Source organism: Cibotium barometz, chromosome 6 (genome assembly GCF_041138505.1).
Source record: "Cibotium barometz isolate CiBa-2024 chromosome 6, ASM4113850v1, whole genome shotgun sequence".
In the NCBI taxonomy this organism is placed as follows: domain Eukaryota; kingdom Viridiplantae; phylum Streptophyta; class Polypodiopsida; order Cyatheales; family Cibotiaceae; genus Cibotium; species Cibotium barometz.
Genome location: NC_141051.1, coordinates 32,880,554 through 32,896,685, shown reverse-complemented (window position 1 = coordinate 32,896,685; position 16,132 = coordinate 32,880,554). Strand labels below are relative to the sequence as shown.

At 40.1% G+C, this 16,132-nt stretch overlaps 1 protein-coding gene across 1 annotated transcript; it reads right to left on the bottom strand.

Moving 5' to 3' along the window:
- Positions 1 to 9,966: 9,966 nt before the first annotated feature.
- Positions 9,967 to 13,788, bottom strand: LOC147637655 (uncharacterized). Its single transcript, XM_086799482.1, has 5 exons — positions 12,871 to 13,788; positions 11,868 to 11,977; positions 11,405 to 11,779; positions 10,548 to 11,310; positions 9,967 to 10,459 (listed from the first exon to the last, which is right to left on the bottom strand). Exons 1-5 carry the CDS (start codon positions 13,136 to 13,138, stop codon positions 10,392 to 10,394), a joined length of 1,584 nt encoding a protein of 527 aa, XP_086655608.1. The 5' UTR covers positions 13,139 to 13,788; the 3' UTR covers positions 9,967 to 10,391.
- Between the last annotated feature and the right edge of the window lie 2,344 nt (positions 13,789 to 16,132).

Genomic DNA, 16,132 nt, shown 5'->3' with positions numbered 1-16,132 from the left:
AAACCAAGACGGTCCGCAATTGCTGTAGCCTCCTCCTCGGAAGGCAATTGGGTTTCATATGTCCTATCTTCATCGAACATCTTCTTTAATATCTTCTTTTTTCTAGGCAGGTACTTGGAGTCCTGGACTGCAGAATCAGCTAGATAATTGTCAACTCCTTCCTCTATCTAGCCCATGTCTGCTTCACTAAAATTTGCTAAGGCAGCCAAGCAATAGTCTTCACGAATATTGAAATGTTGCATAATGTCTATTAATAATACATAATCAGCTTGGGCTGCCATAGTAAAGCTGGGCAAGGAAGGTAGTGCTAACTCCCCCTGTTCATTATCATTAGATTGATTGTCTTCCAATGAAATAGGTGCTGCATCGAAGGGGATAAAGGATGCATTGCCTCAAAGGTTTCCTTTTTGGCCTCTTCCCTCTCCTATGCTGGGTCTATAAGCCACCTCTTCCTCAACGCCATCATTCTCGATTGGCACTTGAGTGCTTACCAAAGTCACTATCTCGAGCTCTGAGTCCTCAGTAAGAAGATGCAAAAAACAAAGAAAACCATAACTAAATTGGAGGGCGACACTTCTTTGAGTGTATTGGGCATTTCTCCTCTACTTTGTTGCTACAGCTAGGAATCTTTTCAAGACAACAGCTAAGCCTCCTCTTCATGACTTTGTCTGTTGCAAAATCAGATGGATGAACATATCGTTCACCATCGAACATAACGATATTGGCAGAAACAGTGTCTTCATACTCCTACTCACGGTCACCCCGAGAACAATCCTATAAAAATTAATGACGTTCTCAAGAGAAAGTTCCTTGTTGAACATTAAAGAGAAAACTCATGCAAATGCTCATGGGCTTGTGCATTGTACGAGAACATAAACAGCTTTTCTGCACGACTCCCTAGCCACGTCATCCGATTTGTAGACAATGTCTAACTCTTTCGAAGACATGCCTTAAAAAATATTTCAGTCAATTAGAACATGCACGCTTATTATACATGGGGTTAGTTACCTGGCAATAAGGAGATTTGGATATACACATGCAAGCCCCTTGTCAGTTGTTGGTACTAGCAACAAAAAAAGAGGGGTCAGTACCAAGCAATAGAGGGCTCACACGGAATTCATGAGCCCATCACCGCTTGCTACTGACCCCTAAATTTAAAGAGACTTAAAGGGGTCAATAAGTTTTTTTCAGATGAAGTCTTTATATATTAAATAAAAAATATACAAGCGGCATATTTTGTATTTTAGTTGTATTTTATAAGCTGAAATAGTCTTCCAGGCCTGAAAATTGATGGCTTACCCTAACCTTCAACATGAAAGCCTATAAACTTACGTGGCCTTCATATTTATAGAAAAAATATGAAGGTTTTTGCTTTAGTGGAGGGGGGCTCAAACCGGCTCACCCCCCCACCTCATCGTATGTGTGTGTGTGTGTGTGTGTGTGTGTGTGTGTGTGTGTGTGTGTGTGTGTGTGTGTGTGTGTGTGTTGATATTGTTCCTTTTTTGAGTGTTTTTGAGAGAGAGAGAGAGAGAGGGGGAGAGGGGGGGAGAGAGAGAGAGAGAGGGAGCGAGGGAGAGATGGGCATACCTGCAGAAAAATTGAAAGCTTCAGTTTTCCAAGATGAAGGGGCGATGGCATTGGCGATGCAGAGGGACGGCAACGTATCTTACTTGACTTGCAAATAAACATTGTTAAAGTATTTCTTATTTCTTCATCAAAGAAAAAGTCAACAAACACTTCGATAGGCATAAAAATAGTAAGCTTGGCATTCTTTGTTGCAATACATATGCCTTAAGAGACTTCTGTATGTCGTGATACAACCTGATCCTATAACTTTCACTAGTTTGTGAAGTTGGCAATGGCCAATCTTTGCTTCCAAATAATGGGAGGGCTAATGGAGTCAAACGACCCAATCCAGAAGACATGTTTGGTTCAAAGTACTGCATATCATAGAAAAATATGCCGTGGCCTGCAAGATCTCTATGAGTTCTTCCTTTGTAAATTTGTTCTCCTGTATATGCATGGAAAGCGTAAAAAATCCCACTTATACTCTCCATTGGTTACCAGTCTATCCTATTGGATGGATAAATATCTGCATAAAACCAAAAGATTATACATTTTTAAAACAACAATTAGATAATTTTAAAACAATAAGAAGATAGGATTGAATGGATAAACAACTGCATAATAACAACAATTAAACACTTTAAAACAAAAGAAGCTACTCACAGTTGGGACGATATCGTGGAAGACCAGGAGAAAAATTTTTCACCCTCAAGTCTACATGCTGGAAAACATGTTGTATTAGTACCTCTGTCACACGCTTGCTAGATTCACATATCTTGAACTCTTTAACTTATCCCTTGAATGGCTCCACAAATTCATTAGCATTTCTCCTCTTCCTCTTCCTCTTCTTTCTCTGTAAAAGTACCTAGCTCCCGATTGTAATTGTAGATGGTATCCATGTCCCATCATCCGTATTATAACTATTGAATACAGTAATAGTTGAAATGCTAGTACAAGGCTTTCTACAGGTTGCCATTTTGTGTAGCAAAAGACACACGGAAGAAGAAGATGAGAGCTTAATTTGGAGGAGACTTAGAAAAAGAAAGAACGACTCAGTGTTGGAGACGAAGAAGATCAGAGCTAGTTTTGGGGGGAAACATTTACTCAACTTAAAATAATAATAAAATAGTACTACCGAATCTTTGCACACGTGTAAGCTAAAAGATAGTGGTAGTTGAGTAAATGTTAATGTTATTTTAAGATGTATTTTGAGCATAATTTTACTCTATTTACTTGAATTCTTGTTTTAAAATACCAAATTTCTCCGTTACAGAAGCCTCTTCCTCATTGGTTGAGCGCCACTCTCTCTCTAAAACAACTAAAAGGCCCAAAAATGAGCCCATAATTCTTCTAATGGTAGCTACTATTGCTAACACAACGAATCTTCATGAGTGATTCTACACGCTATCTAGTCCAACCAAGTTATGGCCTAGTTATCTTGCCAGCTCACCTAATTATGTGTTCACATTATGGACTACTTGTACATAGTACTCTAGTACTTATGCTGGTTGTCACTTATCTTTTGTAGACCTCTTTTGAGAGCAACAAGAAGAAGAAGATCTCAGCCTTCCATCTTTGTGTGTATTTTATCCATTAACATTATGTGAATGTGTGTGTACTTGTAAGACCTCAAGCTCTCTCTCTCTCCCCTCCCCTAATCTTTTCAGATTACATGATTTAGGGCTGAGATCCAAGGAGACTATTGAGATATCGAGCTCAACTAGTGAAGATATGGGTGATACACTAGAATGACAGCTCCGCACTCATGCCACTAGCATGGTTTGTGAGATTATGGGTGATATGCCACTAGTGATTTGCAGGTTGTGCAACAGCCACTTTGGTATACTAGATTTATGGCATAGTTGTAACGCCAATGATTTGCAGGCTATAGCTACTTTGGTATACTAGATTTATGGGTTAGTTTTAGTGCCAGCTAGGTTTGTAGTGGGATTCACACTATGGACTAACCATTTTTTATATTTTATAGTAGGAGGGTACTTTCCCCTATAGTATATACTCTTATCTTTATATTATGGTTGTAGAGAAGAGAAGAGAATAGAAGAAAATTTAGCCATCCATCTCTCTTGTATGCTTGTCTACTCTTGTGTATTTACTTATAAGGAGCTCAAGCTCACCCTCTCCCTCATATTCTTCTCCCGGTGTTCCATTGGAGGCCCTATTTTGACCTATAATACCTCATATGTCACCCATACATCCTCAAAGGATTCCCTCATCATGGACACAACATCCCAAACTAGTGAGGTCACTATTTCCACCTGCACCATTTGGTAGAGCTCCCCATCATATGCAGTCACCTTACTTCCATCCTTAAGTGTGCTTCCCTCTTTGATGTAATCCATGTTTTGTTATACCAAAAATTTTGAGTTTTCACCATATTTTGTTGTACTTTGTACACTTAACTTGTCATACTCTAAACCTCATTTCTTTATTTTTTGTTGCTATAACATTGTAGTTGAAGTTGCTATGACATTATAGTTAATTGAGATTACAACAGTCTTCACATTTCCCATTGCTTTTGTAAAGAGAGAGAGAGAGAGAGAGAGAGAGAGAGAGAGAGAGAATAATCAGTTCTCTTTGTGTAAAGAGAGAGAGAGAGAGAGAGAGAGAGAGAGAGAGAGAATAATCAGTTCTCTTTGTGTGCCTCTATCCATTTGTTATCGACAAATACTTGATCATGAATTAGAAAACACAGGAATATGATTCCCATAAGCATAAACTAATTATAAACATCCAAGGTGCACTTTTTTTATTAGATATTCCATAAGAGAGGACTTTGTTATTAACCACTACTCTTATTTGAGAGATACATCCCACCAACCCACCCCTTATTTCTTTCTATTTTCAACCCCAAGTACTCATGGCTTCATCCACCAATCCCTCCAATAACACAACATTTACAAACATCTTAAGTAAAGCTCTTACAACTTTCATGCACTTTAGAGAAAAAGAACCAAGATCGGATGCCCTTTGGGAGGCATGGATAACCACGTTAGAACTACACGAGCTCTACAAGAAACTCACAACAAAGAAGGTGGTAGACCTTGTAAACAACCATGTTAAAAGTGCACAAGCTCTACAAGAAGCACAATAGAGAAGGTGGTAGACCTTATAGACAAAAACATGTTAGAGGTGAAAGCAGCAACAGCCCTATTGACGTGTGGAGAGCCTTTGAAATTATGAAAGATGCAAAATAGGCTCCTCTTCGAGGAGAAGTTTCCACCTTCATCGCAAATTTAGGGTAGCCAGAGGAGTCAATGGTGATAGTTGCGACCCAATAGTATTATAAGGTCTCAAATTCTTTCTTGTATCGTTGCTTGTATTCAACATCTCCTTGGTGGTTGTCATAATATGCAAAACTCTTGTAACGTTCTTTAAAATATAATGGAAGTTTCATCTTTGATTAGTTAGAGAAAAAGTCATATATGATGACTTTGTGTGCCCCTACATCTTTCTATGATGTCTTTTAAGTGTGAGATAACTAAAGTTGCTAGGAAATTATAGTTAATTAAGGTTAAAGCAATCATTAAATTCATCATTGCTTTAGTAGAGAGAGAGAGAGAGAGAAAAGAGAGTAAAGAGAGAAACTGCTTGCCTTAAATCCAAAAGGCGCTTGTTAAAAATTGCTCACCAAAAAAATACGTCCTCTCATATTGAGGCATCCTCTTGGGGATGGAGGAAGAAGACCCTATTGTGTGCTATTAAGTTTGTTAATGGTAATTTTATGCATTTTGGGGTCATTTAAGGCATTTTGGGCCTTGTTTTGGCTCTATAAGTTTTTGTGTCACTGTGAAAGTGTCGATTTTGATTGTATATGACTAATTGTAGGTTTGATACAAATTTGTGGAAAAATTTTAGTTGTAGGATAGTCTGTGCAGAGAATTTAAGATTTGGAGGTTATTAGTGGATGTATGTTGTGTGTGACTAGTCCATTATACAATTACAATATAACATGTGTACGATGGAGATTGCAAGTTTATTGTAAGGGTAGAAATATTTACAAGCACTATTTGGTAAGTTGATACAGCTAATCATGTCTGAGACTCTATCCCAGATTGTGAGCGAGAAGTTAGACAAGAATAACTTCCACCATGAAAGTTCAAGATGACCAACTTCCTAATGGGAAAACGATATTGGGATTTCATCACATGTGATCAAAAGAAGCCAGAGATTATTGAAGAAAATCCCAGTCCACAGTAGGTGCAAGAATATAAATCATGGCATGAAAGAGCCAAAAACGTGTTATGTTGGTTGTTTGTCGATGTAATAGATTCTATGATTGTGCATATAGAGGACACCTAAGGAGGCTTGGGACACCTTGGTGAAGATGTAGAGTACAAACACTCAAGCTCGAAGGCAGCTAAAGTAGAGCTACGTGATATGGCTAATGGAAAGCTGAGTATAAACTATTATTCAGTGAAGGTGAAAGGACTTGCAAATTTCCTTGCTTCTATTGGGTCACCAGTAGATAACGATGATATGGTATTGGGGTGACCTTGAATGGTCTCAACAAGGAATACACCTGATTTTTAGACCTCGAGAGCTATTTTCTCAAGAACTGTGATTGCTCTCCTCATCCGTGAGGAGATAAATATTGGGGAAGGTTCATTCACATAAGTAGGCCTTCTACTCAGATACAGGTAAATGTAGAGACAAATCATCATCTAGAAGATGCGGTGGTGGTCAATTTGGAAATCAAAACCAGAGGCAACAATAAGAAAATCAAGTGGAAGAGGCCACGCTAGAGGTAAGAGGAGCCAGAGAGACTAAGGCAATTGGCAAAGAAATTAAAATCCAAATAGCATGGAGTGCTATTACTATGGCAAACCAGGGCACATTACAAAGAACTGCTATAAAAAGCAAAATGATATCAAAAGTGGACAATCAGCAAGGCAATTTTGCATTATCAAGTAAACAGGGTGATTGACAGAAGTGAGCAGATGTTTGTGATGGAGCACATGAGATGTGTCATGATTGGGAGATATTTGGTATATGAATTTTGGCATCTCTAACCACATGACCAATCATGGTGAGTCATTTAGAGATATGCAAAAAATAAAAAAACTAGGGTATATGAAAACAAGTATAGAACAAATGATGATATTACGCACCCCATTGCGTGTGTTAATAAAGTGTCATTGTCTATGCAAGATGACTAAATGAAGTACTTAGCAAATGTACTTCATGTTTCTAATATTAAGAAAAACCTAGTTTCTATTGAACAAGTGGTTGAGTAGAGTATGCAAAAGTGAGATTCAATCCTCAAGAGTACTTTGTGGAAGACTTTAAAAACAATGTCATCTCGTTACGAAGGATAATAGAAATAGTAGAATGTTTACTTTGAATGTTAACATGCATAAGGTGAAGGAAGCCATATTTATGTATGAAACAAGTGTTATTGCAGATATTGATATATGGCACCAATGCATTGGTCATGTGAATACACAACGTAACTAAAGTGTATGCAGGCCCAAAATATTATTACAAGTTTGTCAAAGTTTAAGGTTGATGGTATGCACAAAGTATGTGAACCATGTCAGCTTGGTAAGCAAACCAAACATTCTTTCTCGTGTGAAAAGCATGTTAGTGCAAGGCTATTGGATGTTATGCATTCTAATGTATGGGAATCGACCAAGACCACAACAATTGCAAATTGTAGATATTATGTTACATGATGACACTAGGAAAGTGTGAGTTTATTTCATAAAGGAGAAAAGTGAGGTGTTTACTCACTTTTATATTTAAAGTCTTGGTTGAGAAGGAAAAAGGTATGCGAATCAAATGCCTAAGATTAAATAATGGGAAAGAATATATCTCCAATGACTTCAATGATTTCTTGAGAAAACAAGAAATCAGCTTGTCAGGTAGCTTGGTTTCAAAAGCTACTTGGTGATATGGGTGAGCCCGTGGGATAGGACCATTATCATTTATTGTGGCAACATGAGTAGCATACAACTGGCCAATAACCCAATCTATCATAGAATGAAACGCATTGAAGTGCATTATCATTTTGTGAGAGGTCACTATTAGGAAGGGGGGTATGTTAACTTGTGAGGCAGTTTGGTTTCAAAAACTACTTGGTGATATGGGTGAGCCCGTAAATAGGACCATTATCATTTATTGTGACAACATGAGTAGCATACAACTGGCCAATAACCCAATCTATCATAGAACGAAACGCATTGAGGTGCATTATCATTTTTTGAGAGGTCACTATTAAGAAGAGGGGCATGTTAACTAATCCATAAGTTAACATCGTTTCACCTAAGGTGCTTTACCATCTACTTCACCCACTCAACAAAACCCCTTTATCAAAGGAGCATTCCGATCAATGAAGTGAGGATGCGGCCAAGACGACCTAGCATACCCACATCACAAAATTACATTGCAACTCAAAGGAAATACCCAACAACACATGACTCAACATTCTCTTTTTTACCCCCTACCTTCATCCCCTTAGCAAAGGAGCATTCCGTTCAACGGAGTGAGGACGTGGCAGACAAGCTAGCATACCCACATCACAAAGTTGCATTGTATTAGTTAACATGATTCGGAAAGGGTAAGATAAGCACTATCATAAACAATAGTCAAATTTTGCATTTAAATGACTATATAAAGTTGAATAGTAGATTGTACTTGTCTAAACGTGTGTGTGTGTGTGTGTGTGTGTGTGTGTGTGTGTGTGTCTTTGCTTGAAAGGAGCTCAAGCTCTCCCTCTCCCCCACATTCTTCTCAAAAGTGTCCTAGACAACCAAGGAAAAAATGACTCCATAGTAAAAGTCTAGTAACAAAAACTCCTCAAGTGATTGCAACCAGAGCAAAGGAATGTTTAGTGAAAGCCCGCACAACCCAAGTAATATCCCAAGCAGCTGGATTCCAAAAAAGCTTCTCAAAAACCCAAGGTTACTGATCTACATTCCCAAACAAAAGACACCTTTCCTCCAACCCCCAAGCCAAAGGCTACTCTGCCTACCAAGTTAGGAATTCTTTATGGTTCATAGAAAGTCATGCCCATAAGAAAATAGCCAAGCTAAAGGAAGCAGCACAAGAGCAAATGAGCTAGATAAAATCCTATAAGGATAAAAAAACTATCCAACAATGGCCAAGAACAGCTTGACATCAATGGGTTCAAACATTAGGACCCACCGGTTTCCTTACACTGGTTTCTAAGAGTTTGCCCAACTATGACACCACCACTACCACATCATCAAAGTTTCACATCTAGTGAACCCATCGGTATCAAACCTTCATTGGACAACACCGATGGCTGAGAGTTTTCCTCAGCGCTGTGATTTCTGTGTGTTCAGCCATCCAAATCATCTTCACCCTCCCAAGCATTCAAAGCACTTGTTCAAGTCGCCTAGCAATTCAAGCAACTCGCAAGCGTGGACTTTTTAGCCTCACCACAAATTTTCCTTTGTTTTCCATCAGTCTCCAATCTATTCTTCACTGTTTGATCATACGTGTTTACCTCCTCAAGTAGTAAAAATATGTATAAACAAAGCAGGTTGAGAAAAGTCTCACATTGCCACACCCCGTGTACCCTACCAGAGTGAATGTTTGAGATAAATAGTGTAACATTTATGGTCGATGCATCAACTATACAAGGTGCTGGTCTTGGACTATTTGTGCACACTCCTCCCACAAGACATATAACTATTCCCCACTACAAAGGAGATAAGTATTGTCACGATGATTGGAAGGAGTTGTGCAAGGTGTATCCTAGGGCTTTGAACCCTACCAATGTGAATGTTTTGAGATAAATAGTGTAGCATTTATGGTCCATGCATCAACTATTCAAAGCGCTGGTCTTGGGCTATTTGTGCACACTCCTCCCACAAGAGGTATAACTATTCTCCACTATGGAAGAGATAAGTATTGTCACGATGATTGGAAGGAGTTGTGCAAGGTGTATCCTAAGGCTTTGAAATACTCATTTCAAGATGATCTCAAGGTAGATTATCCAAATGATATGGTGTATATTGTTGATAATGTAGAGTATGGAAATGTGGCAAGATATATAAACAACTCTCATGACATGAACATGAGACCAAATGTATGTTAAACTCTTATCCCAGAATTACCTTGGGATATAGTGTAAACTGAACTACCTGGCCCCGTGGTGGGCATCTGACCAAGCCACTTGAATGGTTAAAATACTCTACACAAATCCCTACAACCACATCAATCAGATTGACGTTCCTGCCCTCTAAAGCTTTTAATCATGGCTTAATCACCTTAAAAAAAACTTAAAGATCATGACCATCAATTCTCACGAGGCAAATTACAAATTCCAGGTTGATAAGGAAAAAGAAACTTCAAAGCTTGTGCTTTGATCCAGCATATATACACATGGCAGCCCATTTAACTACACTTATATGATAGCTTGAAAAGATCTTAGATAGCAGTACTCTGATAATACTCAGAAAATCGTATTTTAGACTGAAATGTCCATAGTAAAAAACATGGGAGGAATCCCAACTGGAAGCAGCATTTTGTACCAGTTGTTAGCCCAATAAAAACTTGGCAGGTTTCTACACAGCACTTGAGCTTTTCCATAGTAACAAGCCAAGAAAACTCCCAAAACCCTGTTTGTTTCCCAAACTTGGCAGGTATCACGACGCAAGACTTTATCCTGGAATGGGGCCAAATTGCAGCCCAAGACACCAGTAGTATCTCCAGTATAATACATGAGACAGAACTATAAAACATACGGTACAGGTTTTCCCAGAACACTTCCAGCTCTCATGTTGAGTCGAAGTGAACTAGCTTGACATCACCTCCACAGCATCCCAATTTCAAAGCTATCACCAAATCCCAATCAACAAAGCAAGCAACACCACAATGACCCATGAAGGGACCCCCAAGATGATTGCTGCAAACATTGCGAACCTATCAGTTCCCTGCTACCTTCCAGAAGCATACACTCCCCTCACAAAAAGAAGAGAGACTAGAAGACTCACCAGAAGAAGTTGGAAAAGCAATAGGGACAAACGCACTCCTTTCATGGGACTCTGAAGGCCCAGAAACTTTCGACGTCGGAGCCTCTATTGGAGACTTCACAAAGGAGCCATCAGCTGGAGTCGGGCCTTCAGGTAGATGAAATTTACCTGGATCAGATGGTGCAGTAGCTGGAATAGAAAGAAACGGAGATGTAGAGGGTGCCTTATAACCAGAAGAATGCTCAGATGAATGAGGGCTGGATAAAGGTGAGGGGGAAAGGTAAGGGGACTGACGTGATGTGAAACCACTTGGAGCCAGCCAAACCGCTGAATTATGACGATGGTGGTGATGATGGTGCTGGGGAGCAGCTGCTAAGCCTTCGGAAGCAGGAGCTCTGGCCCTGTGGAGATGGGGAGAATCTGACGGAGCTGTTGCTGGAGAATGCCATTGGTGCCCTCTGGAACCTCCCGGCCTGGGAGCACTACGTGAACCAGGTGGCAAATCCAGTGGAAAAGACGGAACTGGAGAAGGACTCGGGCTTGGTGTTTGAGCAGGTTCAAGACTATACTGGAGATATGAGGATAATTCTATTTTTTTTACTCTCCCAAATAAGGTATGGTTCAGTCCAAGGTTCCTTCTCGGAGAGGCAATTATCTCCTCTGCTAACTGCTTGAGCCTTGTAGTTGGAAGCAATATTCCCACCACTGGTAAAATGGAGGTCTGTACAACCAGTGGTGACTTAAGGGTTGACCCTTCCAAATTTGTCAACTGTACAAACAAGCTCTGCACATACCCAATGCACAGTATCACGTCACTGCCCACAACATGAAAGCATTCATGAACCAGAATGCTTTCAAAAAAGTGAAAATTTACATACCTCATTGGGCTTTAAGATGATCCCATTTGCTAGCTGCTGCCGAAACTCTGCAAAGTTGCAGTTTATATGTGAAAGAGAATTGTGAAGAGTAAAATTGAAGAGCACGAGGACTTTCGAGAGCGGAAAGCCTGGCTGTTGTGGGACCACCGTGATTCCACCCGGGAAATGCAGCACTTCAAAATCGGAAACTTTCCCAAAGATATCATTTGTTAGAGACAAATTGGCTGATCGTTGCATGAAGAGCTCCACAAACATATCCTTCAACAGGCTTGTTTCTGCAAGTTCTATGGAATCATTTGAAAGGTCAGGAGAAACCGTGAAACATACTTCGGTCCAGTTTGTAGATGACAATGGGACCACTGAAACGATATCAATCTGTCAAAATGTCATCAGAGAGGCCATTACTGGAAAGCCCAGATTAAAAACCCAAGCAACCTCCATCATCTCACAACATAATTTTTACCTGAGTGTCTGGTATGCCAATCTCATACTGCAAGTCAACCTGTAGTTGTGGAAGACTTGCATTAATTGCTGAGACTGACCTTCTCAGCCTAAAGCTGGCTTCAATATGAGCTGTCCAAAATGGCCACCAAAAAAAAAACTCAAAAAACTGATCCTGTCACAAGAAGTCTGGTTCCAAGAAGCACTACCAAAAAACAATGCCAAAATCATGTTGTGTAGCTCATCATGCTCACAGTAAGTCATTGGAATGGCAGAGATTTCATCATGCAGGTACATTGTGAGATAAGTCATTCCAAAGACACAATTAACATGTTTAAGCTAGGCACCATCTTTTCAGATAAATGTTATTAAATCGAGTTGTGAAGCAAGCTAGATTAGTCAAAGCAAACATGTTTGGGGAGCAGAACCTAAAAACACTCTGCACAAAACTACAGTATAAGAAGATGTCTTTCAGCAAAATAAAAAGTTCCCCTAAAAAATTCCTGTCAGAGGGTCCCATATTATCCAAGGGTGAGGCAATTTAACAGTCGTTACACATCAGAAATTGATCTGAATGTGCACCTGCACATATGCGTGCATGCATGTTGTCTGTTTGATTAGACAGGTAAATGAATTGCAAAATGATGCAAATGAGCTACAGGAACATAAGGCAGGCTGCAGGTGTTGAAATGTCTGCAGATCTGTGTGCTAGGTGTCATAAATTCAATAATGCCAAAATAGGGGACAAGAGGAGGGCGAGAAAACCTGAGATGAAGGAAAACCAACCTACATTGTTTACTTAGGAAAATCTGTTACCCACTTCAGAACAGAAAACCGAATCTAGGGTTGAGATAAAAACTTTATTACAGTAACAACTACGGTTATGGAAAACAGAACCCATATAATAGCACTTAGGGTTAGGGTAAACATAACTGGTTAAGGTAAACAGAACTCAAACAATTACACGGAGTTGGGGCAAACAAAAAAACAGAGAGAGACTAGGTATAGGGTTAGGCAAAACTCACGTATCCACGGAGCTGAGGAAGGGGGTTGTGAGTCACTGCCATTGCTCCCGCGGAAACGAATCGACCAAAGGGCAAACACCAGCACATAAAAACCGAGGATAACTGAAAGCAGCCATCCCCATGTCGACTTTGAGCAGCAGCAGGAAAGCGAGTCTGGTGCAGGTGGTTCCCCCAAGACAACAGATGTTTCTTCTTCTAGCTTTCCCATGTAATCTCGCTTCTTCTTCTTCTTCTTCTTCTTCTTGATCTTCTTCTCGGGAAAATGCATTTACTCTACATGGCTGAACTGCATCGGAGTGTGCATCAGCAGGAAAAACCCCGCCTGCAAAATGTAGCATCTGGCGAAGTCGATGAAGAAGCCACATTAGGCCTGCCCGCTTCCGAGTCAAATTCTGTCCCGGCCCGCATGAGTGCAGAAGAAGAAACCCTGCGCTAGGGCACACAATCTATCCCTGAAACCCTATGGCTCAAAAGTTGCAGACTCGCAGATCCAGCTCTGTTGAGCCGCAGAGATGGCGAAATGTGAAGCTCAAACGGTGCAGATCAAAACCACGACACCCCCGCGGAAGCTTATACACAACTCTGTGGATGCACAGAAATCTGCAGAGATCACTGTGCTTAACACGAAAGCCTGCGCGTGAAGATCTGCAACACTGTGAAAAAGTAGGGGGCAAACCAGGAAGAGGCACAGAAACAGCAGGAGGGAGAGGTTAGCTAGTGTATGTTGATGGCCTCAGCAGTATGTGAAAAACGTTAAAGCTCACTGCATCTCCATAGCCAAAAAGGGCAGTAAAGCTTGAATTTGCCTGCGATCTGTGAGAGAGAGGACATGGGAGGGACAGAGAGGCAGGCCAAGGGTCACTAGCAACCATGGTGGTTAGAAGCCATGGGTTTAAAATTTCAATTTTATTACCCTCATTTTTTGAAAAGCCAAGTTTCTTTTACTCAATTTTGGGCTCAATTTTGGGATGGATCATGTGGGCAGATTCCACTCATGTCATGTTCTCTAGCCTGGCTACCCTAGACTTCAACTTGAAGGCTTGAAAGAACCTTGACCTTCTTTTGAAACCCATACTTCCAAGGTGTCAAAAGTGGGACTCTTGGAGCCCACTAATACGAGCTCTTATGGTAATCCAAATGTTCCCACAAGCAATCTCAAAGGGTTTTACACACTTATGTCGTAAATCCTCGACCTTCTCCATTAAAATAGGGTGGGCTAAGAGACAGAGGAGATGGGCGAGGGAGATCTCCCCCGATTTTAGGGATTTCGTGCACCTTTCCCCTAAAAACCTGGTTCCACCACATGTGTGAAGACCCGTACAAAGCAGTATGGCCAACCTAAGCTTACCTGTGTTCTGGCTTCTCTTGCATAGGAGCGAAGTTTGTAATTCTCCCCTTAGTCCCAGCCCATGGCCAGCACGAAAATTCAGACTCTTACATGGATCATGGGTACAAGCACTTCTCTCTGAGCTTGCTTGTGTGGTAAACCACCATACACCACCACACACATCCCAACCCTCAAGCCCTAAAAGACGTCTCCATCCTTCAAATTCTCAAAGAGGTGGGTTGGGCAGACTTATGTGACTACCATACACCACCAGAGTGATCCAACCCTAAACCCTAAATTACCTCTCCAATTCTTCAATTTGTGAAAGAGATGGGTTGGGGGGACTTATGTGAGTAGGTTTCAATGGCCTTGTCATAGAATATACACACAACAAATTGAATAAAAACTAATAAATCCTTCTTTATTAGTGACATTGTATCTACTTCCTACCAATCAATGTGGTAAACTAGCATGTTTGTTTAAGCTAGTCGCTTACACAAGAAAAAGTGCCTACATGATGTAGAATATATTACCACCTCCAAAAAGCCCATAGTTTTAGTTCTTTCCTTTAAGATAACACTATCAAGGCTGCATCTTACTTCACGTGGCTTTTGGTCTCAAAGTTGCTTTATCCAAAAGACCCCTCCCTCCCAACCCCACACCCAAATCCACCCACCCCCCCCGCCCCTGCCCCTCCTTCCTCTCTCCTTCCCCCCTTTTCACATGATGTATAAAGGTTATTACACATGTGCTTGTGAAATCAAAATGCCCTTTTTCCTTTCTTTATATTGGGTAAAGTGTTCCTTCTTTCCATTTGAGTATTCTAATCTTCTTTCATGGTGAAAACCTACATTTTAATGGCCACAGTGATGCCCAACTCCTCTTGTCAGTAATAATTTTTGTTATTTTATCTTTTTTGTTGTTAAAGTGTGTGCCTATTGTATCATGGATAACCACCACACTAGTCCTTTTGTCATTGGAGAAAATTTTTCTTTTGCTATGGTGCAAGTCATATGTGTGTTTGTCATAAAAGAAGAGGAGATGGTGGTTATCATTCTATTAGGGAGCCTTTGGTCATTGTTGTTCACTATAGGTGGTTATGCTATTATTGTCATTGCCTCACATTATCACTCTATTCTCAAGGGTTTGCTCATATCCCCCTTTCACATAGTCTTTTTTGAAGATTTTATATCTCAAAGTAAGAGAAGATGGAAGTGCTTTCTAAATTTGAGCACTTCTACCTTGAAAATCCCTCAAGGATGCTATCATTCCTTGAACATCTCAATAACCATTCTGAAAATCCCTCAAGGATGCTCTCATTCCTTGAACATCTCAATAACCATTCCCCAACCTTGAGGATCCTTTTCAACTATGTATGCCTTTATGTCAATGCCCAATACTATTTATCTTTGGTTTCTCCTTATCATTTTAAGCTCCCTAGTTTTGTCAAGTTTCATGTATCAATATCCACTTATGTAGTTAGCACTTTATAAAGTAACTTGAGCATCTAACCATTCCCCAACCTTGAGGATCCTTTTCAACTATGTATGCCTTTATGTCAATGCCCAATACTATTTATCTTTGGTCTCTCCTTATCATTTTAAGCTCCCTAGTTTTGTCAAGTATCATGTATCAATCTCCACTTATGTAGTTAGTGCTTTATAGAGTAACTTGACCATCTAACCATTCCCCAACCTTGAGGATCCTTTTCAACTATCTTTGGTTTCTCCTTATCATTTTAAGCTCCCTAGTTTTGTCAAGTTTCATGTATCCATCTCTGCTTATGTAGTTAGCGCTTTATAGAGAGTAGCTTGACCAACTAGACACATCCCTTGCTAATAATGGGATCTCTCTCTCTCTCTCTCTCTCTCTCTCTCTCTCTCTCTCATATATAATTCTTGCTTATGTACTTGAATGTTTTGTCTATGCTTTGTT

Excerpts from the sequence above, each read along its gene's own strand:
- LOC147637655 (XM_086799482.1), bottom strand. The coding sequence starts at position 13,138 with ATGCATTTTCCCGAGAAGAAGATCAAGAAGAAGAAGAAGAAGAAGAAG. Across the intron at positions 11,978-12,870 it reads TTCCTCAGCTCCGTGGATAC|CTCATATTGAAGCCAGCTTT; the intron begins GTGAGTTTTGCC and ends CATTTTGGACAG. Across the intron at positions 11,780-11,867 it reads TTGGCATACCAGACACTCAG|ATTGATATCGTTTCAGTGGT; the intron begins GTAAAAATTATG and ends ACATTTTGACAG.